General features: G+C 42.3%; 1 protein-coding gene across 1 annotated transcript in view; it reads right to left on the bottom strand.

Annotated features, from left to right (window-relative positions):
* The window catches only part of SFRP4 (secreted frizzled related protein 4), a 78,062-nt gene that overhangs the window by 6,143 nt on the left and 45,658 nt on the right, over nucleotides 1-26,261 (bottom strand). The window contains exons 4-5 of the mRNA XM_077491648.1: nucleotides 10,098-10,296; nucleotides 3,265-3,328 (exon numbers count right to left, since the gene is read on the bottom strand). Of these exons, the coding sequence (XP_077347774.1) occupies nucleotides 3,265-3,328; nucleotides 10,098-10,296 (263 nt within the window). The remainder of the gene's footprint in view (nucleotides 1-3,264; nucleotides 3,329-10,097; nucleotides 10,297-26,261) is intronic.

The following is a 26,261-nucleotide window of genomic DNA, read 5'->3' as shown; positions in this document are numbered from 1 at the left end:
AAAATACATTCTTCTACTCTTCCCGAGTACGGCGATCCCACATGTGTGAGACTTTTACACATCCTGGCCACATACAGAGCACCAACATTGATGTAGTACCTTCAGACGTTCTACGAGCAAAAATGACGCATCTCATTTCTCAACCACCTATTACACTTTTGAAGGCCCTGGTGTACCAGGACAATGGAATTTCCCATAAAATGACCCCATTTTGGAAAGCAAACACCCCAACGTATAATCTGCGAGGCATAATGAGTCCTTTGAATGGTTCATTTTTTTCCAGAAGTTTTTGGAATATGTGGAAAAAAATTAAAACGCATTTTTTTTTTTACACAAAATTGTCAATTTATAAGATATTTCTAACACATAGCATGTATATAGCAAAAATTACACCCCAAAACACATTCTGCTACTCCTCCCGAGTATGGCGATACCACATGTGTAGGACTTTTACACAGCCTGGCCACATAGAGAGGCCGAACATTGAAGTAGTACGTTCAGGCGTTCTAGGAGCATAAATGACACATCTCATTTCATTCCTACCTATCACACTTTTGAAGGTCCTGGACCACCAGGACAGTTAAATTACCCACAAAATGACCCCATTTTGGAAAGCAAACACCCCAACGTATATTCTATGAGACATGGGCTGCAAATAGGTACTCGGGTACTCGGATGGGCTGGAGATAAGTACTCGGGTACTCTGATGGGCTGGAGATAGGTACTCTGGTACTCTGATGGCCTGGTGACAGGTACTCGGGTACTCTGATGGCCTGGTGACAGGTACTCGGGTACTCTGATGGCCTGGTGACAGGTACTCTGATGGCTTGGTGACTGGTATTTGGGTACTCTGAAGGGCGGTGACAGGTACTCATATGGACTGAGACAGATACTCGGTACTAAGATGAACTGTGACAGGTACTCGGGTACTCAGATGAACTGTGATAGGTACTCGGGTACTCGGACTGTGACAGGTACTCGGGTACTCGGACTGTGACAGGTACTCGGGTACTCAGTTGGACTGGAACAGGTACTCGGGTACTCAGATGGGCTGTGACAGGTACTCGGGTACTCAGATGGGCTGTGACAGGTACTCGGGTACTTTGATGGGCTGTGACAGGTACTCGGGTACTTTGATGGGCTGTGACAGGTACTCGGGTACTTTGATGGGCTGTGACAGGTACTCGGGTACTCTGATGGACTGTGACAGTTACTCGGGTACTCTGATGGACCGTAACAGATACTCGGGTACCCTGATGGACTGTGACAGGTACTCGGTACTCTAATGGACTGTGACAGGTACTCGGTACTCTAATGGACTGTGACAGGTACTCGGGTACCCTGTTGGACTGTGACAGGTACTCGGGTACCCTGATGGACCGTGACAGGTACTCGGGTAACCTGATGGGCCGTGACAGGTACTCGGGTACCCTGATGGGCTGTGACAGGTACTCGGGTACCCTGATGGGCCGTGACAGGTACTCGGGTACCCTGTTGGGCCGTGACAGGTACTCGGGTACTCTGATGGGCCGTGACAGGTACTCGGGTACTCTGATAGGCCGGGACTGGTACTCGGGTACCCTGATGGACTGTGACAGGTACTCGGTACTCTAATGGACTGTGACAGGTACTCAGTACTCTAATGGACTGTGACAGGTACTCGGGTACCCTGTTGGACTGTGACAGGTACTCGGGTACCCTGATGGACCGTGACAGGTACTCGGGTAACCTGATGGGCCGTGACAGGTACTCGGGTACCCTGATGGGCCGTGACAGGTACTCGGGTACCCTGATGGGCCGTGACAGGTACTCGGGTACTCTGATAGGCCGGGACAGGTACTCGGGTACTCTGATAGGCCGGGACAGGTACTCGGGTACTCTGATAGGCCAGGACAGGTACTCGGGTACTCTGATAGGCCAGGACAGGTACTCGGGTACTCTGATAGGCCGGGACAGGTACTCGGGTACTCTGATGGGCTGGGACAGGTACTCGGGTACTCAGATGAACTGTGACAGCTACTCGGGTACTCAGATGGGCTGGGACAGGTACTCGGGTGCTCAGCTGGGCTGTGACAGGTACTCGGGTACTCTGATGGGCTGTGACAGGTACTCAAATACTCTGATGGGCTGTGACAGGTACTCTGATGGACTGTGATTGACAGGTACTATGACGGGTGGTGACAGGTCCTCTTTATTGGGGGGGGGATCAGTATGATTGGTGTACACTGTAGGCGGTAACGAGATGTTACCGCAATCTCCTCCTCAGAAAACGATCGGTGTGTGAGGAGGAGAACCCGGTAACATCTCGTTACTGCGGTTTGTTTACATTTTAGTGATCGGCTGTGAAAGGACCACAGCCGATCACATGGGTAAACAGCCGGCCAATGGCTGTTTACCAGCTTACGATCGCGCGCATGCGCCGTGCACAGTCGGGGTGTGACCATCTGTGATCGGCTGTGACTTCATCACGGCCGATCACGTGGTAAACAGCCATAACCAATGGCTGTTCACCCCCTTCGGTGGTGAGCTGTGTCTCCGTGACACGCCGCCACCGAAGAAACAGGGATGCGCGCGCACGATCGCGCGCATTCCCTGTTTAAACGGGAGGCCGTCATATGACGGCCTCCCGGCACAATAGGTGCGCCGCCTGGCCGTCATTTGACAGCTGGCGGTCAGCATCTAGTTAACTACGGTAAGAGACAAGTTAATAGTAGTGTGTAGAGTACTTAGTGTCCTTCATGTGCCACTGTGTTGGTCTATCACACAAAATCCCAATAAAATAAATTTACATTTTTGGTTGCAACATGACAAAATGTGGAAAAGTTCAAAGGGTATGAATACTTTTTCAAGGCACTGTAATTTCAAAGATGTTACCTTTCTTGCCACCCATTTACAGAGAACTAGTCCCCCAAAGACAGGTAGAAAACAGACCCTTCCAGTAGTGTCGATCTTTGTGGTTCCTCACAGGTTATTGATTTCTCCTTCTAACATCATGTTTCTACGTAATCTACAGCAGGTGTTGAAGGGGACCACTGAGATTGACACGCCACAAAATGTTGGCTTCCCAGTGGACTCCATAGCATCAGTTCTTTGCAATGGGACAGCAGTGGGCAAAGTAGGAAGTAGGAAAGACAAATCAGTTCCCTCTTCTTTACAGGCACAGTATGTGCTTGACTTAAAATGTTATAACATGGCAGGGTCTCTTTAAACACTATAAAAAAAACAAAAAAAAAACAAGTATAATCACAAATGGACATAAATTACCTTGAACCTTTTGTTTAGTTGGTCTTTCCATTTTTCTACTAAACACCCATCAAGAAGCATCATCCTAGGAACAAAAACAATCTTGTAAATGATGTATAAAAACAATCCAAAATGTTCACATAGCTCAGCATGACAAAGCTGTAACACTAGGGATGAGTCGAACCCCCCCCCCCCCCCGGTTTGGTTCGCGGCAGAACAAGCGAACAGGCAAAAAATTTGTGCTAACACGCGAACACCATTACAGTCTATGGGACTCAAACCTGAAAAATCTAAAGTGAGAATTTTAAAGGCTAATATGGAAGTTGTTGTCATAGAAAGTGTTTGGGGGCCTGGGTCCTGCCCCAGGGGACATGTATCAATGAAAAAAAAAAGTTTTAAAACTGAAATTTTTTCTGGAGCAGTGATTTTAATAATGCCTAAAGTAAAACAATAAAAGTGAAATATTCCTTTAAATATTGTGCCTGGGGGTGACTATAGTATGCATGTAAAGTGGCACATTTTTCCCATGTGTAGAACAGTCCCTGCACAAAATGACTTTTCTAAAGGAATAAAAGTCATTTAAAAATGCTTGTGGCTGTAATGTAATGTTGCTCCCCCCAGCCCATTACGAGGCCCTTTGGGTTTGATATGGATATTGCGGGGCACCCAATGTTTTTTAAATAAAAAGGCGTGAGGCCCCCAGGCACTATATACTCTGAACAGCAGTATACAGGTGGTCCCCAGGTTACAAACAAGATAGGGACTGTAGGTTTGTTCTTAAGTTAAATCTGTAATTTGGAACAGGTACATTTTGTAAGTATAGCTCCAGCCAAAAAATCTATTTTTAAGCATTTTGGATAACATAGGGAAGGGTTATCATCACCCCTGTAACATTTGTTTTGCTGTCTGTGCTCCTGTTCAGAAGATTTCACCAAATTTTTTGTCCCAATGATAATTGGATTTAGAAAATTTGGGGTTATTAGAGAAACAAGGATTGGTGATAAAGCAATATTTTCCCATATTAACTCTTACAGGAGAGAATTTCCCTTACTAGGGGTAGATTTCCTCTCTCTTCCTGTTGTCTCCCTCCATTTGTAAGTAGGAGTCATTTGTAAGTCAGATGTTTGAAAATAGGGGACCGCCTGTATATACTATATGGCCTGCCCTATACACTCTGCGGAAAATTGGGCCTTAGGTCTTGGTGGTACCAGAACACTGTAAGCCCTCACAGTTACTCTTGGTGGGTGCTGGAATGTGCCCACCAAGGGTCCAGGCTCTCTGGTAAGAATCCAACCTATTGTGGTGGAGAGTTAACTTGGTGAAGGGTATTGGGTAACCTTATCCAGAGTTGAATGATGGACCATTATGTTTGACCATTATGGTCCATTTGAGAGACTGATTTTTCTGGACAGTTTTTTTATTTATAATTTTTTTTCAGGATTTTTCATATCAATCACTGTAGCGCTACACACCTTTATTTTGTTTCTTGTTTTTTGTGGTAATATCTTACATTTGTGGTGCTGCTTTTTTTCACACTTAATAATCTTTTCACATGCTCAGTGTTATTTTTGTATTTAATAAGATAAACTACCTACTTGACAAAAAGATATAGTAAAGGTCTTGCAAGCTACCAAATCAAAGTTCCCCTATCTTATAATAATATAATGAAAGCTGCTAGCACTAATCACGTCCCATACTAACGTATGAGAATCACAGATAGATAAATAAATCATGTGCTGTGCTATCCCCTTAACCGCTTGCTGCCTGCTCACCGTCATATGATGGCCAGGCAGCATAGCTCTCGCTCTGGGCAGGCATCATAGGACATTTAAACAGGGCATGCGTGATCGTGTGCGTGCAGCCCTGTACTGTCAGTGGTGGCGTGTCACGGAGACACTGCTCGTCACCTAGGGCGTGAACAGCCATTGAGTATGGCTGTTTACCACTTCATCACGGCTGATCACAGATGGTACTTCCCCACTTTGCATGGCCAATTAGTGCAATATCGCTGTGCGTGCATGCCGGTGGGAGCGTGTTCCCGGGAACATTGGTAAGCAGCCATTGGCTGGCGGCTGTTTACCATGTGATTGGCTGTGATCCTTTCACAGCCAATCACTAAATGTAAACACAGAGCGGTAAGGAGATGTTATCGGGTTCTCCTCCTCACAGACCAATCGTGTGTGAGAAGGAGAATGCGGTAACATCTCCTTACCGCTTACAGTGTACACCAATCACACTGACTGCCCCCAATAAAGAGGACCTGTCATTTGAGCATGGCTGTTTACCACTTCATCACGGCTGATCACAGATGGTACTTCCCCACTTTGCATGGCCAATTAGCGCAATATCGCTGTGCGTGCATGCCGGTGGGAGCGTGTTCCCGGGAACATTGGTAAGCAGCCATTGGCTGGCGGCTGTTTACCATGTGATTGGCTGTGATCCTTTCACAGCCAATCACTAAATGTAAACACAGAGCGATGTTTGTACCTGTCACAGTACATATGAGTACCCTAGTACCTGAGTACCTATCATAGTCCATCTGAGTACCTAAGTACTTTATTTTTCTCGACAGTTTTTTTATTTATATTTTTTTTTCAGGATTTTTCATATCAATCACTGTAGTGCAACACACCTTTATTTTGTTTCTTGTTTTTTGTGGTAATATCTTACATTTGTGGTGCTGCTTTTTTTCACACTCAATAATCTTTAATAATCTCTAAAAGAATCACAGATAAATAAGAGACAGATCCCACTGGGGTTAGAGCGTAAGATTCCCTGGGGCGCGGAGTCTAACAGCCAGCAGGTGTTCACCAGCGCCTCTAGTGGTGAGGATGGACTTGGCTGCAACTGGCTCCAGGTTGCGACCCCCAGGGTCCCCAGCTCACACCCACAGTAGGCAACAGGAGGATAGGGATAGTGAGGGACAAAGCCAAGGTCGGGGCCACAAGCAGACAGGTAAAGTCAGGGACACGCCAAAAGGTCAGGATCACAGGCAAACAGGGATAGTCAAGGACACGCCAAAGTCGGTAACAGAACAACAGAAGAGCACACGGCAGGTAACAGGAAGCTAACACACAAAGGTTGATCAGCAGCGTTGGCCTGCAGTGCACAGGTTAATATAGAGCTCCCTGATAGGAGCTAGGGTGGAGCCATGCCAGAGGATGGATTACAAAAGCAGACAGGTGAGGGTCAGCTGGTCTCTAGATGAACACATGGAAACAGGTAAGCAGACAAACTATTGCATAACCATGACAGCTATCCCCTTAACCGCTTGCCACCTGCCCATCGTCATATGATGGCCGGGCAGCGTGGCTCTTGTTCGGGGAGGGAATTATAAAACTTCTGTCCATTTAAACTGGGCATGCGTGATCATGTGCGTGTAGCCCTGTACTGTAACTATCTGTAGCCCATCAGAGTACCAGAGTACCTGTCACCAGCCCATAAGAGTACCCGAGTACCTGTAACCAGCCCATCAGAGTACCCGAGTACCTATCTGCAGCCCATCAGAGTACCTGAGTATCTATGTGCAGCCCATGCCTCATAGAACATATGTTGGGGTGTTTGCTTTCCAAAATGGGGTCATTTTGTGAGAAATTCCACTGTCCTGTTGCTTATGGACCTTCAAAAGTGTGATAGGTAGGAATGAAATGAGATGTGTAATTTATGCTCCTAAAACGCCTGAAGGTACTACTTCAATGTTGGGCCTCTGTATGTGGCCAGGCTGTGTAAAAGTGTCACACACGAGGTATCGCCATACTCATGATGAGTAGCAGAATGTGTTTTGGGGTGTAATTTTTGCTATATACATGCTATGTGTTAGAAATATCTTATAAATTGACAACTTTGTGTAAAAAAAAGCATTTTCAGTTTTTTTTACACATTTTCCAAAAACTTCTGGAAAAAAATTAACGTTTCAAAAGACTCATTATGCCTCAAAGATTATATGTTGGGGTGTTTGCTTGCCAAAATTGAGTCATTTTGTGGGCAATTCCATTGTACTGGTGGTCCAGGGCCTTCAAAAGTGTAATAGGTGATTGAGAAATGAGATGAGTCATTTATGCTCGTAGAACGCCTGAAGGTGCTACTTCATTATTGTGCCTTTGTATGTGGCCAGGCTATGTAAAAGTCTCACACATGTGGTATCGCCATACTCGGGAAGAGTAGCAGAATGTATTTTGGGGTGTAATTTGTTGTATGCATATGCTCTGTGAGAGAAATAACTTGTTAATATGACAATTTTGTAAAAAAAAAAAAAAAAAAAAAAAGAAATCTTCATTTTGCAAAGAATTGTGGGAGCGGTGGAGGCGATTGCATCTGTCCCCTGCCTGGGTATGGAGATGAGTGAGAGGAAGATGGCCCCCACCTGTCTCCATATCACTGCAGGGTGGAAGCGATGTCAAAATGTCACTTCCGCCCATAGCTCTTAAAGGGCCTTTTTTTTTAATGAGAACATTTTAATGTAAATATGAGATCTGAGGTCTTTTTGACCCCATATCTCATATTTAAGAGGTCCTGTCATGCTTTTTTCTATTACAAGGGATGTTTACATTCCTTGTAATAGGAATAAAAGTGAAACATTTTTTTTTGTAAAATAAATAAGAAAAATTTTTTTTTAAACGTATCCCGACGAGCTTGCATGCAGAAGAAAACGCATAAGTGACTAGCGCTCACATATGAAAATGGTGTTCAAGCCACACATGTGAGGTATCGCCACGATAGAGCGAGAGCAATAATTCTAGCCCTCCTCTGTAACTTAAAAAATACAACCTGTAGAATTTTTTAAACGTCACCTATGGAACTTTTTAAGGATAAAAGTTTGTTGTCATTCCACGAGCGGGTGCAATTTTGAAGCGTGACATATTAGGTATCAATTTACTTAAAAAATTGGGCTAACTTTACTGTTGTCTTATTTTATAATTCAAAAAAGTGTACTTTTTTCCAAAAAAAGTGTACTTATAAGAACGCTGCGCAAATACGGTGTGACAGAAAGTATCGCAACGACCACCATTTTAAGGTGTTAGAAAAAAATTTATAATATTTGGGGATGCTACTTACTTAATACCTTGGAATGTCTACTTTCTAAAAATGGGTCATTTGGAGGGCATTTGTACTTTCCTGACTTGTTAGTGTCTCAAGAAATGAGATAGGACTTCAGTACATCAGGTATGATCAGATGTGATCAATTTTCAGTGATTGGCACCGTAGTTTGTAGACTCTATAAATTTCACAAAGACCAAATAATATACATTCATTTGGGCTATTTTTTTATCAAAGATATGTAGCAGTATAAATTTTGGCCAAAATTTATGAAGAAAAATTACTAATTTGCAAAATTTTATGACACAAACGAAGAAAAATGCATTTTTTTCACAAAATTTACGGTCTTTTTTTTATTTATAGCACAAAAAATAAAACACCCACTAGTGAATAAATACCAGCAAAAGAAAGCTCTATTTGTGTGAAAAAAAGGCCTTTGTCCATTATTCAAGCTGTTTTCAAATAAATACTTGATGTTTGCTCAAAAACCCTCCATGTGTATATTCATGCTTTATGATGTTGAAAGCTGAATGACAAAGTTACATATTATTATTATATTCTTGGATTAGATTTATAGGCACATTACTTTAATTAACCACTAGCCGCCTGCCATATAGCAAAATGACGGTGGCAAAGTGGTTGTAATATCCTGACCGGACGTCATATGACGTGATCAGGATATTAAGCCGCTGCGTGCCCCCGGGGGCGCTCATCGCGGCGATCGTTGTTGCGGGATGTCAGTTTGACACCCTGCAACTACGATCTCGGGAAAAGAGTCTCCGACGGAGACTCTTTACAATGTGATCAGCTGTGTCCAATCACGGCTGATCACAGTGTAAATAGGAAGAGCCGGTGATCGGCTTTTCCTCACTCGCGTCTGTCAGACGTGAGTAGAGGAGAGCCGATCGGCTGCTCCTCTGACAGGGAGGGTCTGTGCTCATCGATTATCAGCACAGCCCCCCCCCCCCCGAGGATGCCCACACTGGACCACCAGGAGATGCCCAGCACCAGGTATGCCCCCTAGACCACCAGGGATGCCAGCCAGTGCCCATAATGAATGCCAATCAGTGCCCATAATGGATGCCAATCAGTGCCCACAATGGGCATCACTGATTGTCATGCATTATTGTTTGGCACTGATTGGTATCCATCCCTACAAAACCTTAAACTACAATGCCGCCTATCAGTGCCCATCCATGCCGCCTATCAGTGCCCATCCTAGCTGCCTATCAGTGCCCATCCATGCCCATCTGTGCCACCTATCCATGCCGCCCATCCGTGCCACCTATCAGTGTCTATTTGTGCCACCTATCAGTGTCTGTCTGTGTCGCATATCAGTGCCACCTATCAGTGCCACTTCATTGGTGCCACCTCATCGGTGCCCATCAGTGCCACCTTATCAGAGCCCATCACTGCAGCCCCGTCAGTGCCCATCAGTGAAGGAGAAAACGTACTTATTTACAAAGTTTTGTAACTGAAACAAAAAAAACATGTTTTTTTTCAAGATTTTCTGTCTTTTTTTAGCAGAAAATAAAAATCCCAGAGGCGATCAAATACCACCAAAAGAAAGCTCAATTTGTGGGAACAAAAATGATAAAAATTTAGTTTGGGTAAAGTGTAGCATGATCGCACAATTGTCATTCAAAGTGCGACAGCGCTGAAAGGTCAAAATTGGTCTGGGCAGGAAGGTGTATAAGTGCCCTGTATTGAAGTGGTTAACAATTTTGTTTTTTAGTTTTTTGCTGCAGGTTCAGCAGATCATTAAGGGGATAGTGCAGCGCATGATTTATTTATTTATCTATCAACTACCTACTTACCTTGAACGCCACTGGTAACACATGATGAGCACATCCTGATTAGGGAATAGCTGTGGACACTGACAGGAAGAGTTGGTAATAAGAGGAACCTGGGACCTTGGAATTGTTGTAGATGACTTCAGTGTTTCTTTAACTTCCACCACTGTAGTTATCTCATTGCAGTTGCTTCTTGTGACACTTTTCACTTTTGCATGGATTACTCAAAAAAGGGTGAAAAAAATATGAAATATGATTCCAATGTGCTTGTTATTCTTATTTTTTATTAAAATGAAATTGCAAAAACAATATATTTTTATGCAGAATAAATTCATATTATACATTATATAATAAATTATATTTTAATAAAAACAAATGGATTGCAGAAAAAAGACATATTAAAGGAGCCTGAAGAATAAAGGTGTCAACCATAGGCCTGTGTGACACAAGAGCTTTCCTTGTCTGCAATTGGATGCTTGGGATCCTGACAATCCTGTTCTGCATGCGTGACAAAATCAGTATATTTCCCATAGATTGCCACTTTAGGATGATACAGATTGTTAGCTTGGCAATAGGTAAATTACATTTTATTAATTTTTAAAATTACTGTTGTTGCCTATCAATTCAGATATCAAGAAATTTGGCTCATGGGAAACCATTACTAAATGTTATTTTTGTTCTTTTTATGTTGTTAGATTTTGATGGCTGATGTGAATTTATTTTTTTTAATCTTTTTCCATTTATTATATAGTGCATGTATTTATTAGGATGTGTGTGCGTTATTGCATTCTTTTGATTCACCTTTTTCATGTGAATTGTTGCTTAAAGTGGCTGTAAAGGTAGAAGTTTTTTCAAAGAATGCATTAAGGTAAAAAACCTTCTGTGCTCAGCTCCCCCCAGCCCCCACTTATAATTACCTGAACTCATTCTCAATCCAGCACTGTGCTCTTTCTTTCCTTCCAGGGTAGATTGATAGCAGCAGAAGCCACTGGCCCTTGCTGCTATCAAACAAATCCTGTGATGGGGGGGGGGGGGGCAATAGATGCAGACATTGTAGCTCAGGATTGAGACCACAGGTATGCCACAAAAGGAAGTGTTTTTGTCTGGTGGCTCCCCAAGAAGAAGAGGAGGAGCCAGGAGAGCAGTGGGCCCCTAGAAGAGGAGGATCAAGGCTGTGCTGTGCAAACTCTTGCACAGCACAGCTAAGTATGGCATTTTTGATATATCTATAAAAAATAAATTAGGGTGTACAATTGCTTTAAAGTAGAATTAAAGTTAAACCTTAAAAATGTTTTAGCTCATACATTTTTGGGGGTTAGTCGAGACTTTATAGATTTCTTCTGTGAAAATATTGGTTTACTTGTATACCATTTTTTTCCAGTGTACACTGTTTGTGACACATGCGCATAATCTCAGAGCATCCCCAACATCTGTGCTGGAATGAAGTAACTCCCAACACATGTAAAGTGGCACATCATCAGTAGCTGTACAATGGCATATGTGTAGGACACCAAACTTGAAAGAACACTTGAGGAGAATATCAGCATTTGTGGGTGGAAAGAGGAGGAAGAATGTGGACGCATCAGTGATGGAGTAAGACATAGTAGAGGGTATGTATTTTCCCACAAAGATGATACAGGGACCTCTAATTCTCATGATTCCTCCAACAGCCCTAATATGCAAGAAACCAATTAAAAAAATGATCTCTTGATGTGCCAAACACCATGACTACATAAAATATTACCACAGATTTCCTTTTGATGCTAGTGAGGCTGCAATTTTTTAGGCATCCACTCCAATATTTCATAATTTCGTCCATTATTCAAGGCATTTTCAAATAAAATAATTGATGTCTGCTCAAAAACCCTCCATGTATCAATACTAAAGAATCATTGTGTGGTTCTGTTTAATAACATCCAAACCAAAGAAAACTAGTCCCAATGACAAGTTCAGGTGTTCCATTAGATAAACCAAGCTGAATGTAAATGTCCACCTTGTAGCACTAAGGACTCTGTAGCCATTCCTTAGGTCATGACAAGGATGCGTGTATAACTTCAAGAAAAAAAGACGGAAAGCGCAAACCATAGCACAATTAGCCAGTTTTTTAAAGTGGTTATTAAGCACTAGCAGTAGTCAGACAGATGGAAGAGAGACTTTCCTATTGCAAGACGAGATAGAGCCCTGGCCAGGCCATCTTGAATTCTGTTGTTGATTTTTAAAAGCATGCTTGTTCATTGAGCATGCGAGTGCATTCATTTATTTTTTATATACATATGTGAATAAAGTGATTGATTGCACTATGGTTTGCGCTTCCCTTTTTGTTTTTTCATGTTTTTTTCCTCTTTCCTAACACCCCTATGGCAACCAGCAAATACAATAAATCTCTTTTACCAAACATTTAAAAGATACTGAATGTCTTGTGGTTCCTGCTGTGTCAGAATGGTGCTTGGATGACTGTCAAGTTATGGGTCATGAAGAAATTATGCATATCTCCAAGGGTTCATATACAAATAATTTTCATTTGGGCACTTCGGGTTGTTTTAAAAAAAACAGATGTTGTTTCTCGCAGCATCTGAGTTTTTTCTGTTAGTGGATGATGACAGTATTCCCAGCATCTCACAATGGTCTCCCCCTGAAGAAGCTGTGTTATCATCACAGAAATAGAATACAGTAATCTCCTTCTTGCCTCTTCTTCATAACATAGAAAAGACAAGTTCTTTAGTCCTCATAATTAGGTGAAAACATGACAATGTACCATATATACTCGAGTATAGGCCGACCCGAATATAAGCCGAGGCCCCCAATTTACCCCCAAAAAAACTGGCAAACTTATTGACTCGTGTATAAGCCGAGGGTGAGACATGCCTGTCCATCCCTGTGTGTGTGTCCGTCCATCCCTGTGTGTCCGTCCATCCCTGTGTGTCCGTCCATCCCTGTGTGTCCGTCCATCCCTGTGTGTCCGTCCATCCATCCCTGTGTGTGTGTGTGTCCATCCATCCATCCATCCCTGTGTGTGTGTGTCTCCATCCATCCATCCATCCATCCCTGTGTGTGTGTGTCTCCATCCATCCATCCATCCATCCATCCCTGTGTGTGTGTGTGTCTCCATCCATCCATCCATCCATCCCTGTGTGTGTCTCCATCCGTGTGTGTGTGTGTGTGTGTGTGTGTGTGTGTGTGTGTGTGTGTGTGTGTCCAGCCTACCTTTGTCCCGAGCCTCCGTCCCGTGCCTTGCCTCCTTGCCTCCGTCCCGTGCCGTGACTTGCCTCCTTGCATCCGTCCCGTGTCGTGCCGTGCCTTGCCGCCGCCGTCCCGTCCCGTCCCGTGCCGTGCCTTCCCTTGCCTCCGTCCCGTGCCCTCTTCGTCGGCGGCCATTGTGAAGTTCAAAAGCTGCGCCGCCGCCTTCGCCTGTGATAGGCGGAACACTGAATTTCCCAGCAGCCTGTGTTCCGCCTATCACAGACGTCGTATCATCCTCGTCCGTAGTACGAGGATGATACGATGTCCGTGATAGGCGGAACACAGGCTGCTGGGAAATTCAGTGTTCCGCCTATCACAGGCGAAGGCGGAGCCGGAGGCGCGGCTTTTGAATAGAATGGCCGCTGTCTGTCTGCTCGACACGCTGATCGAGCGGGCAGACAGCGATGACTCGAGTATAAGCCGAGGGGGGCACTTTCAGCCTCAAAAAAGAGGCTGAAAATCTCGGCTTATACTCGAGTATATACGGTAAGTGATTAAACTTCAGCATAGGCCACAAAAAGTTATCACCTTTCAGGATTTCTGAAAAGATCAACAGGTGTTTTTGCACGTATTAAACCGATGTAGGAATCAATAAAGTAGACTGGTGGGTGGTCACTCAGGCACCACATCCCTAGTAAACATATAGAGTCCTGTGGCAATTCATGAGGCTTTTTAGATGCCAAAAATACATGGATTTATATAAATTAATGTTTGTTATCACACGCTAATAATGATCATCACCCAGCCATCCTTTTATGACAATGGATTTTAATATAGATATTATATAATATGATAAATGCTGTTATAAAATATATTTTAAATATAGTTACAGTATAGTGTGGATATTGTTGGTACCTAAAAAGTCCTGTTATTTGCAACAGTGCTATTTACTATTAAACAGATATAGCAAAACATTTTAAATTGTATATTTACAGACTAGGGAGGAGATTCAGGTTTGGGTCTGATATAGGTTTGAGGTGGATTCTGTCCATTAGCAGTTCGCAGATGCACCGGACTAATGCAAGATTTTACCACCATAGTAACCAATTTAGCATAATACACTTTCTGGCCTTTAAACTTAGGTCAACTGACTTACAAGGGTTACTAAGGGGGCTTTTGAATAATCCAGCCCCCCTTATCTCGAAAGGCTTGGTTTCCAGTAGCCATATTGATAATGTGCGTTGGTGATGATAGGGAAAGCATAGGATGTTCTTCTGAAAAAGTGCATAGGAACAGATTACTGTAAAGTTTGTAGGCACTGACTGGTCTTTTAATAAACCCCTACTGAATGCAGTCTCTTCACAGCCTATCCCTGTCCACATGCACTACATTGATAACAGACTGCATGTGTTTTTCACATATCGTGTTTCCTAATTGTCACGGGTTTTAACAGCTTTTTTCACAGACGCTATAGCCTTTCTCTGTCCACATGCACTACAATAATAACAGGGCATGTTTGATAATTATTACTGACTACACCTGTTCTTTATCCACAGGCCTTTTGCAAACTGTCCCTATGCACTACAGTGACAACAGGCTGTGTGCATTTTTTACAGGGCATATTTTCTAATTGTTGCTGGCTGAATTTTTTTTTCACATGCCTTTTTAAATAGTGACCATAGTAGAATATGTCTGTGCAGTGTGCTTCGGTACAGAAGCATATTGTTTCTTGGAAAAGCAAGTAAAAGTGTGGTTTAGAGGCAGGAGATTGTGGGAGATAGGGGCAAGGTGTTGTCGCCCCATAACACTCAACAAGGACTTTTAAATCAATATCATCAACTGTTATTTTCATCATAGTTAGAAATTTAAATAGAAATATGCTTGTCTATTGATATTATCATGTTAAAGCATATGTGAGATTTTAGTGGTTGGTTAACCCTTACTTTAACAAACTATGCATAAATTCTTTGAAATGCTGTGCTGGAGTATATTTTCTAATGTACCCTGCCTGTATGCACAGATCTTATATCCGGTTTTCAGGTGCACATGCGTGCACTCACTGTTAACCCGTGCTATCATTGGACACAGCATGAGTTTGGCAGCAGGTTTTAGCCAATGAAACCTGCTGGTCGGCTGTGGCCAATCACAGCCCAGAGTTCTGTGTTTACACCCCCACAGAACTCTGTGTACACAGATCATCATCCTGGCTGCTTCTTCTCTCTGAAAGGCAGAGAGAAAAAGCAACCAGATCTGTGAGTAAAATCAACACACATTACACACATTATACAGCTAATGTTAACCCCTTCCCAGCTAGTGTTACTAGTATAGTGTACAATATTATCACTGATCACTGTATTAGTGTCACTAGAGAAATCAGTGTCAGTTAGTGTCCCTCCCAGCCAGTGTAAGTCAGTGTCAGATTATCCACCACACTATCACATTCACACTATAAAGCCTGTGCCTTGTCTTGAATACTAACAGTACACAATCGTGCCACAAACACGAATGTAGTGATGTACTACGACAAATTTCAGCTCTTGAGTGCCACCCTTTGGGCCGCCCCTTCTGCTAATTTCGTATTTGGTGAGCATTGACTCTGAGCATGTGTGTTTATCCTTTTGAATTTTGTGTGAAGGATTTGTGTACTGACCTTTTCGAAAATCTGAAGTGAAACGGTTGTCCACCGAAAATTTACTAGCCTGTTATCCAACATTTGTTGGGCGAAAGTTGGACAACAATTGTCAAAAGGAGCGTACTAATGGTAACATTTTAGGACAACAGTCTGTCAACAAACAATCCTCTGCCAATAGGGATGAGCTTCGAGTTCAAGTCAAACATAGCCTGTTCGGCGAACAGTGAACAATTTGGGGTGTTCGCGGCAAATTCGAAAAGCCGCGGAACACCCTGTACAAGTCTATGGGAGAAATCTAAAGTGATCATTTTAAAGGCTAATATGCAAGTTACTGTCCTAAAAAGTGTTTTGGGATCTGGGTCCTGCCCCAGGGGACATGTATCAATGCAAAAAAAGTTTTAAAAATTACCATTTTTTCGGGAGCAGTGATTTTAATAATGATTAAAGTGAAACAATAAAAGTGTAATATTCCTTGAAATTTCGTACCTGGGGGTGTGTATAGTATGCCTGTGAAGGGGCGCATGTTTCCCATGCTTAGAACTGTCCCTGCACAAAGTGTCATTTCTGCAGGAAAAAAAGTAATTTAAAATCACTCGCGGATATAGTGAATTGTCGGCTTCCGTAATACAGAGAACACTCATTGAAAGTGATTGCTAAAAAAAAAAAAAAAAAAAGCGTGGGGTACCCCGCATCAAATTTAAAAAAAAATTACGTGGAGTTCCCCCTAAATATCCATACCAGACCCTTCAGGTCTGGTATGGATATTAAGGGGAACCCCACATCAAATTTTTTTTAAAAATTACGTGGGGTTCCCCCTAAAAATCCATACCCTTTGACCCTTTTACCCAGGTGACCTGCCCTTCTCATATAAGAAATGTCAGGCTGCCGGGATCCTGCAGTGTCTCCGCCAGTGGAGACAGAGGAAGGATGGATGGACTGCGCTGCGCTGGACTGGAGGGAGAGATCACCCATCGCTGGATCAGAACAGCCATCGCTGGACCCTGGAGAGATGATCATCCATCGCTGGATAGCAAGAGTGGATTACCACCGCTGGAATCTTTATTTATTTTTTATTTTTTTAATAAAATACTTTTTCAAAAGTGTATTTGTCTTATTTAACAATTTTTTACACTTTCTTTGTGAAATGGTAGGGGTACTTTTGTACCCCCTTACCATTTCAAACAGGGGGGGTGGGATCTGGAGGTCCCCTTGTTAAAGGGGGCTTCCAGATTCCGATAAACTCCCCGCCCGCAGACTCCCACAACCACCGGCCAGGGTTGTGGGGATGAGGCCCTTGTCCTCATCAACATGGGGACATGGTGCTTCGCTCGGATAAAGGGTCTGGTATGGATATTTAGGGGGAACCCCACGTCATTTTTTTTTAAATTTGACGCAGACCTGAAGGGCCTGGTAATTGGATTTGGGGGAACCCCACGCTTTTTTTTTTTATCAATGACTTTCAATGAGTGTTCTCTGTATTACGGGAGCCGACAATTCATTATAGCCATGAGTGATTTTAAATTACTTTTTCTCCTGCAGAAATTACACTTTGTGCAGGGACAGTTCTAAGTACGGGAAACATGCGCCCCTTCACAGGCATACTATACAGACCCCCAAGGTATGAAATTTAAAGGAATATTACACTTTTATTGTTTCACTTTAATCATTATTAAAATTACTGCTCCCGAAAAAAGGGCAGTTTTTAAAACTTTTTTTGCATTGATACATGTCCCCTGGGGCGGGACCCAGGTCCCCAAACACTTTTTAGGACAGTAACTTGCATATTAGCATTTAAAATTAGCACTTTAGATTTTGAACGTTCGAGTCCCATAGACTTTAATAGGGTTCTAAAGTTTACACGAAGTTTAGGTCTGTTCGCAGGTTCTGGTGCGAACCGAACCGGGGGTGTTCAGCTCATCCTTACCTGCCAACAAACATACCGTTAGTACGAGGCTTTAGTCACCTATCACCGCCATTACTAGTATAATGTCTGTATGGATCAGAGTTATATTAATGTCCCCAAAAGTATAGTGTCCCTAAAAATGCAGTTTGGTGTTTACCAAAAACATGTAGCTGCCTAAATGTATGTAAAAAAAAATACTTTATTGGATATTTTTTATAACAGAAAAAATATTGTTCTCACTGCATTTGTAAAATTTGGAATCCATGAGAGACATTCCTTTCTCTTATTTCATCTACTGAGTCATAGTCCTTATAGTCATCAACTTTTCAAGGTGAGTGTCTGAGATGGCAACCTTGTCTTGCAAAGAACCCCTTTATATTCTTGCATGGGGACATGGTGGTTTGAGACCTAGGACTTTCTTTTTGCCTAAGAATAGTACCCAGCTTGCATTGCTGTCCCTGTCTGCATTTGTTTGACTAGAGCAAGGATGTTTTTGCAAGGAAAAATATAAATTGAAAATTAAATGTTAAATAATAAAATATAAATTAAAAAAATATATATTAAAAAAAGTAAATAAGTAAAAAAACGTTTAGGAAAACATAAACATTAGCATAGGGGTGTTTTTAATTGCTTGGTCTTGACCAGAGTTTGTCTTTCATCACTACAAATGGTAATGTTTTGCCTATTCTATCTTGTTTCATGGTGGTTTTGGGGCCTAGAATTTTCTTCTCATGTAAGGTAGTAGCCTGTTTGCAATGCCATCCCTGGCTGTGTTTGCTTGAACAGCAGTGCTAACCTTAAAGCGGTTTTAAACCAAAAATGTGTTATTTTTCAAGATAAAGTTTATTAAGAAAACACACAGGAATACATATAAATCATCAGTATAAGCAAGTTACAGTGTGAAATCAGCAAAAACAAGAGGTAACAACCAACAAAGTATGTCAGATATAAATGCTTGCTACATTCAATACAAGATGAGTAAAAGTACATATGGCAATTGCAATGGAAATATGGCAAATTGTCTTGAGGGTACGTCATTCTGCATGTAATTAGGGTCTAACAGTGAATATATGTAGAGCTAAAGATCTATGGTATGTTTTCATTGGTAAAGTGGAGTGGTGAAGCAGAGCTTGGGCTGGGGAGAAGTCTAAGTGGAGAGTTGTAATTTGGGCTATATACCGGAATATATCAGTCCAAAATTTAATGATCGAGGGACATTCCCACCAGGTGTGAAGAAGCAAACCTTCCTTCGTACTGCATCTCCAGCAAGTGGGTGTAATCTCCGGGTTGAATTTGTGTAATTTGAGTGGGGTTTGGTACCATCTGGAGAAAAACATTTTCTTTGCTGTCACATAGATCGAGCCTTTGTGTTAGCATATATCTTCCTTCATTCTGTGTCTGAGAGGCTGATGGAAAGATCTTTTTCCCATTGTGTGCTTACATGATTCGATTCAGGCTTTTGGTCATCAAAAAGTATGGAGTAAATAATGGAAATGAGATGGCATTGTGGTTCAGTGTTGGTACAAAGATTCAAATTGAGATTGTTTCCTCGAGAAAGCTGGACATGTCCGTGGGTCAGTGAGCTAATGTCTAAGTTGCATATAAGACCACAAAGAGATTTGGCGATCTGTCCTCTGTGCATTTAGTGCGGATAGTGATAGAAATAGGTCCCTAGCGAAGAAGTCTTCCGCTTTTGGGTCTGCATGGGGTCCTAATTCTTATAGAAAGGATCCATCAATACGGTGGGAAGTCAGGGTTGTGTCTAATCGGTGTGAGTGGGCTTTGAACTGAAGAGATATGAAATTGACAGCACGTTGCATTGAACGTTTACAATGTGGTGCCAATTAGGGGGTGTTTGCATTGTTGTGGAATGTGATTAGTATTGGTCCAGGGCACGCATTTGAGTGGTAAATTTGAGAATGCCTGTTCTATGGTCATCCATGCCTTGGTGTCTGCATGGACATTCCAATCTACTATTCTGGTCAGCTGACAAGCCCAATAGTATTTTCAAATGTCCGACAATCCCAGACCTCCTTTTAGTTTTTAAATGAATTCCGAACAGGATCTGTGAAAAGATGTAAAAAATATTTGTGGTAATTTTATGGGAACCCTTTGGAGTAAACAGAGTGATTTTGGTAATATGGTAATTTTAATAATAGAGATTCTACCGAACCAAGAAAATAGACCAATCGATCAAGCTTTGAGATCTTTCTGGATATTTTGTAGAATTAGGATATAATTTTTGCTGTATAGACCTGAGAGATTGGTTGGTATGTGGATTCCAAGATATTTGATGGAGTTTCCATTTGAATGGGAAGTTAGCTTGGCATAGGGTTTTGGTGTCACGTGGTAGAGATATATTAAGTGCTTCCTATTTAGCAAAGTTCATTTTAAGATTAGCTAGGGTTTCAAATAAGGTTAGTTCTTTGAGGAGATTGGGTAGCATAATGTGTGGTTTAGGAATAATAGTATGTCATCCGCTAGCTTGTAATTGGATTGTGCTATGGATATACCTTTAATGTCTTTATTATCTCTCAAACATTGAAGACAGGGTTCTAATGTTAAAACAAAAATTAGCAGGGAGAGCGGGCATCCCTGACGTGTCCCATTGGATATTGAGAAGGCATCTGACAGGTGTCCGTTGATCTGAACCTTAGCCATCGGTTTTGAGTATAATGCAAGTATATATTGTAGCATACAATCTCGTATGCCAATTTGTTTGAGGACTTCTGTTAGATAGTCCCAGGCCACCCTGTCGAATGCTTTCTCCACATCCAAGGAAAGAAAAAATCTGTGTTGTTGTTTTGAAGTCAGCCATTTATGTATATGGATTGCTTTTACAGTGTTGTCTCTTGCCTCTCTTCCTGGAACAAAACCTATTTGATCCAGGGAGATAAGGTTTAGCAGAAGGGGCAAGAGTCTGTTAGCTAGGATTTTTGTATACATTTTTAAAATTTACATTTAGTAAAGAAAATCGGCCTCTAGTTGGAAAACTAAAGTTGGTTCCTTATCGGGCTTAGAAATTGCATTGATATGTGCCGTGAGGAGGTCTCGGGGAGGAGGGTTGTCTGAGGAAAGGGAATTAAATGCATTAGTGGATCTACTGCCTAGACACCTTAGCGCCTGGTGGAATTAACGAAAGTATTGAGATTTTGACTATTCTTTGATTCCTCCTCTTTCTATAATTAATTGTTATTATATATATATATATATATATATATATATATATATATATATATATATATATATATATATATGTATTTTTTTTCCCTTTCATACAGTTGGCTTTACAGGAATAGTATATATTCCGTTGTCAAGTATCCTTTGTATCCACCTTGCTAATATTTACGAATTCCCACCCACTTTCATCCATTTTTCCTTTTTCATATATTTTTATTTTTATTATTATTATTTTTATTTTTATTATTATTTTTATTTTTATTTTCATTTTTATTTTTATTTATTATTTTTATATTTATATCTATTTTTATTTTTATTTCCACATCTATCATTTTCATTTTTATTTCTTCTTCATTCTTATATTTTTATTTTTAGTTCCTTTTTTTTTTTTTCAGTTTTTTTCACTTGTGTTTTTTTCATTTTTGTTCATTATTATCATTTTTCACTTTAGTTTCATTACTAACTCCTCTTACTTCACCACACATATAAAAAATAAATATATATACATGTCCATACATATATCTTGCACCACTCTTTCTCCCATTTACTCCTCTTCTTCCTGTTTCCATTGTATTTAGTTCTGTGTCCTCACATTATTATGGTCCCCCCGCATTGGTCCATGCCTTATTAGTTCCTATGCCTGTATATTGGTTCCGGCATCCCCGCCCCCTTCCCCTCCCCTGTGTGCTATTTATACCCCTGCCCTGATTTCAAGAGCTCAGCTTGATAAAGGAGCGCAGTCGTCCTGTCATACATGGTCTTGCCAGCTCAGGAAACACGTTGCATGCCCTGTGACGTCATCTCCTGTCGCCCGGAGTTCCTCGTGCGTTCCACGCCTCGTACTAACGCTCACGGCTCTACATCGGCCGGCTCTGCACATCTAATACAGCCCACAGGAGTGGACACACGCCAACAGGACTCCCCCAGCGCAAGGGATACAGATGATACATCGAGGGTCTCCCTCCTGTTTGGAATCTTTACATTGCCTGTTAATGTGCTACTTAATGTGAGTGTTTTTAACCGCCTGTGCATTAAATAAGAATTTTACAGTCTACACTCAGAGGCGCCTCTCTCTCTTATCTTTACAGTACTAATTGGGAACCTGTTTCAGTTTCCACTGGATGGCTGCCGTGTTTGGACCATACTTTTACCCCCCTGAGAGTTTTTACCCCCCCTGAGAGTGATTAACCCCTTCCCTGTCGGATTTTAGACCTAGTTAAGGAAGGGGTCCTCTCTTTACTTCCGCCCTTTTCACTCCCACCCCCCCCCCATCCCTTTCCATTCCCCCTCTTGTGCTGATTGCACCTATAGCATTATTACTTGCAGCATTATCATTATGCCTTTTAAATATGTTTTTTAAATATTGTGTTTATTAAGTGTTTTTCACTTCTTGAAAAATAGTGATAGGCGGGTGGGTGTTTTTATGAGCGCCATAATACTTGTATATAAATTAAATGCATTAGTGTGGGTGTAGTGCGTCGATAAATGCTATATAGTACCCTACTGTTAGGCCATTCGGCCCAGGGCTCTTGCCCGGTTTCAATTGCTTAAATACAGTTTCTAGTTCATCCTTAGACAAAGGTTGTTCCAAGTTTGACGCTTCAGCGTCTGAGATGGGCTTAGGACCGTGTTAGGCCAGGAATTCTTTGATCAAGCTTGATCTGTTTGCTGTGTCTGTCTGGGTGGGAAGAGCTTTAATGTTGTAGAGTTGTGTATAATATTGGACAAATTGATCCGCTATTTGGTTGTTAGAAGTTAGTTTGGTTCCCTCAGAATTGTTAATCAAATGAATTATTGTAGTTGATTTTTTCACCCAAAGTGCTCTAGCAAGTAATTTACCGGCTTTATTGCCAAATTCATAAAATAGTTTTTGAGAGAGAATATAGTTATGTTTTGTTATCTTGTTTAGTTCCTCTATCAATTCGGTTCTACCTTGGGTGATGTCTTGGAGGATAGAGATCACTTGTGTTTTTTTGTGTGTTTTTTCTAATTTGTGAATACGATTGGCGAGATTTGAGATGTGCTTTTGTCTTTCACGCCATCTTTTGGAGGCTATGGGTATTAATTCCCCGCGTATAGTGGATTTTTGAGCTTCCCATTTTAGCATTGGGGAAATGTCAGGGGCATCAGTATTGTGTGAGCCTGTTATGAATGGTGGATGCTGAGAGTCCGTAAGTAGTGAAGAGTCCAGATGCCAGAACTGTGAACGAGACTGAGTGGTCGAAAATTCAATAGACATGGTGATAGGGTGATGGTCCTATATACATAGGTTCTATTGAGGTTTTAAGGAGCATGGGGAGGTGTTAGAAAAAATATAGTCAAGTCGGGAGTAACTTCCATGGGGATTAGAGTAAAGGGTGTAGTCCTTTGTCTTAGGATTCAATGTAGGCCATGAATCATGTAATGTTAAATCTTGGAGGCATTTCTTAATTGCACATAATGCCTTGAATGGTAATTTAGGCGAGCCCGATGAAGTGTCCTGGATAGGGTTCAAAAAGGACATTAAAATCTCCCCCATCCTAAATTGAGGCAAGTCTTTGCAATGTACATTTAGACCCCTTTCACACCAGGGCGTTTTGCAGGTGCTATAGCGTTAGAAATAGCGCCTGCAATCCGCCCTAAAAAAGCTGCACCATTGTCTGTAGTATGAAAGCCCGAGGGCTTTCACACTACAGCGGTACGCTGGCAGAACGTCAGGGAAAAGTCCTGCCAGCAACTTCTTTGGAGCAGTGAAGGAGCAGTGTGTTTACCGCTCCTCCACCGCTGCTCCCCATTGAAATCAATGGGGCAGCGCTGTAATACCGCCGGCAAAACGCTGCTATTGCGGCATATTGCCGGCGGTTTTAACCCTTTCTAGGCCGCAAAAATAACAGCGTTTTACCGCCCACGCTATGGTGTGAAAGCAGTCTTAAAAAAGGGAACTTGTTTAACATTGGGGGCGTAAATATTAGCCAGGGTAAGACGTTTGTCAAATAGGCAGCCTTTGATGAATAGGAAACATCCCTCTTCATCCTTGAGTGAATCTGTTATTTGGAATGGACAATTTTTCAAAAAAAGTATAGAGACTCCTTTGGCTTTGGAATCCTTATTTGTGGCGTGTAATGCCGTTTGGATAATGCTGGTTTGAAAGTTTGGGTAAAAGATCAGTTTTAAAATGTGTTTATTGAATGAACACAATGGGGTTGATTTACTAACATGAATGTGCTGCGCCCTTTCATACCTCCATTTGTGCGCCAGGTACATTTTCAAGTGAGCGTATGAACCAGCGTACGCATAAGCGCAACACAGAATATGCTGATGCAATTCATAGTAGCGAGCATCGTATCATTAACAGTGCATTCACACAGGGGCAACACAACTTCCAGCGCGACTTTGGGAGACAACTTGGACACGACTTGAGTGTGAATCACAGCGTGACTTGCGGCGACTTACAACACGACTTTAAGGCCGCGTACACACGCGGGGACTGTTCGCTGAAACTGTCCACTGAAACCAAGTTTCAGCGGACAGTCCGCTCGTGTGTGGGCTTTCAGCGGACAGTTTCAGCGAACAGTCCGCTGAACAAGGTTTTTCGGAAATTCCGAAAAACTGTCCGCTGAAACCTTGTTTCAGCGGACAGTCCCCGCGTGTGTAGGCTTGTTCGTCAAACAAAGTTGCGCGCATGCTCAGAAAGGATTTTCACGCCGAAAGTTATAATGCAGTGTATAGGACGTCGTATTTTTCGTCCCGTCGTACGTGCCGTTCACGTCATCGCGCACGGTTTCAGCAAACTGTTCGTCCGTCGTGTGTGGCCATGTCCGTCCATGCTAATTTTGAGCGGACTGTTTGCCGAAACTGTTTGACGGACAAAGTTGGGCGAACAGTCCCCGCGTGTGTAGGCGGCCTTAGTCGCCCCAAGCCAGGCGACTTTAATTAAAAAAGAAAAACGGCATGGGTTCCCCTCGAAGAGCATACCAGGCCCTTCAGATCTGGTATGGATATGCGGTTCCATGCATCAGAGGGGGGTGGGGTCACCAGGTGGCCCCGCCCTCCGTTATATAAGACCTGTCAGAAGAATAGAAGCGTCACACAGCGGGAGCCTCCCATTGCGTGGAGCGGCCTGAGAACCAAGAAGAGACGCCGTGGAGGAAGATGCCGGACGAGAACACCGGAGCATGAAGAAGCGGATCGGAGGAAGAAGAAGATGAAGAAACTGAAGGATGAAGAAAAGAAGAAGGAAGAAGACCAGAAGAAAGAAGATGAAAGAAGACTTTAATAAAAAGACTTGTCAAAGACAGTCTCCTGTCAATTTTAACCCTTTTGTCACTATTTTGGTGAAATGGTTTCACACAGGAGAGGGCCGGGATCTGGGGGTCCCCTTGTGAAAGGGGGCTTCCAGATTCTGATAAGCCCCCCGCCCGCAGACTCCCACAACCACCGTCCAGGGTTGTGGGGATGAGGCCCTTGTCCTCATCAACATGGGGACAAGGTGCTTTGGGGGGCTGCTACCCCAAAGCACCCTCTCAATGTTGAGGGCATGTGGCCTGTTACTTTTTCTGCGGCCTGCCAGGTTGCGTGCTCGGAAAAGGGTCTGGTGTGGACTTTGAGGGGGACCCCCACGCTATTTTTTTTGGGCGCTGGGTTCCCCTTAATATCCAGGCCTGGTATGGAATTTCGGGGGACCCCCCACAAATTTTTTTTCTTCATTTTTTTTTCTTCTTAATGCTAAGATGTGAAAAAGCAATTGAACCTCAATTGCACAAACACCACGCCATGTGAGAAAATAAATAAAATAAACAATAAAATAAAAAAAATAAAAAAAAAGGCTGCACCCTATATAAGTGAAGTGAAAGAAAAAACACCTTACTAAATAGTGACAATAATTTAGGGGCGCTCTAAATAGATTACTCTAATAATGTAATTGCTTAAGACGAAACAATACTCAAAATTAACAATAAAAAGTGACATCAATAATCAATATATTTTCTAATCGTGATCCAGTGACCATGGAAAAAATATAAATTGCACCATGGACTAATTGACATTCAATCAAAAAAAGTCCCAATATAAGTGTCTTTGCAGCTTCCTTGGTGAATATTCTCAGATACACCAAGTGCAAAAAAACAATATTGTAAACTGTGGTATAGCAGCAAATCCAAAGGGCTTATGACTCCCTCCACGAGAAACAGCACCACACCACTCGTGAAAATACAAATCCAAACTGCTTACCACGGTGCTGGTGTCAGTGCTTTATGTCACGCTGCTGATGTCAGTGCTCTCTATCACGGTGCTGGTGTCAGATCATTCTATCACG

This window comes from Lithobates pipiens, unplaced genomic scaffold (genome assembly GCF_037356315.1).
Source record: "Lithobates pipiens isolate NorthernLeopardFrog02 unplaced genomic scaffold, aLitPip1_a1.2 Scaffold_19, whole genome shotgun sequence".
Classification (NCBI taxonomy): Eukaryota; Metazoa; Chordata; class Amphibia; order Anura; family Ranidae; genus Lithobates; species Lithobates pipiens.
This window is presented reverse-complemented; position numbering and strand designations above follow the sequence as displayed.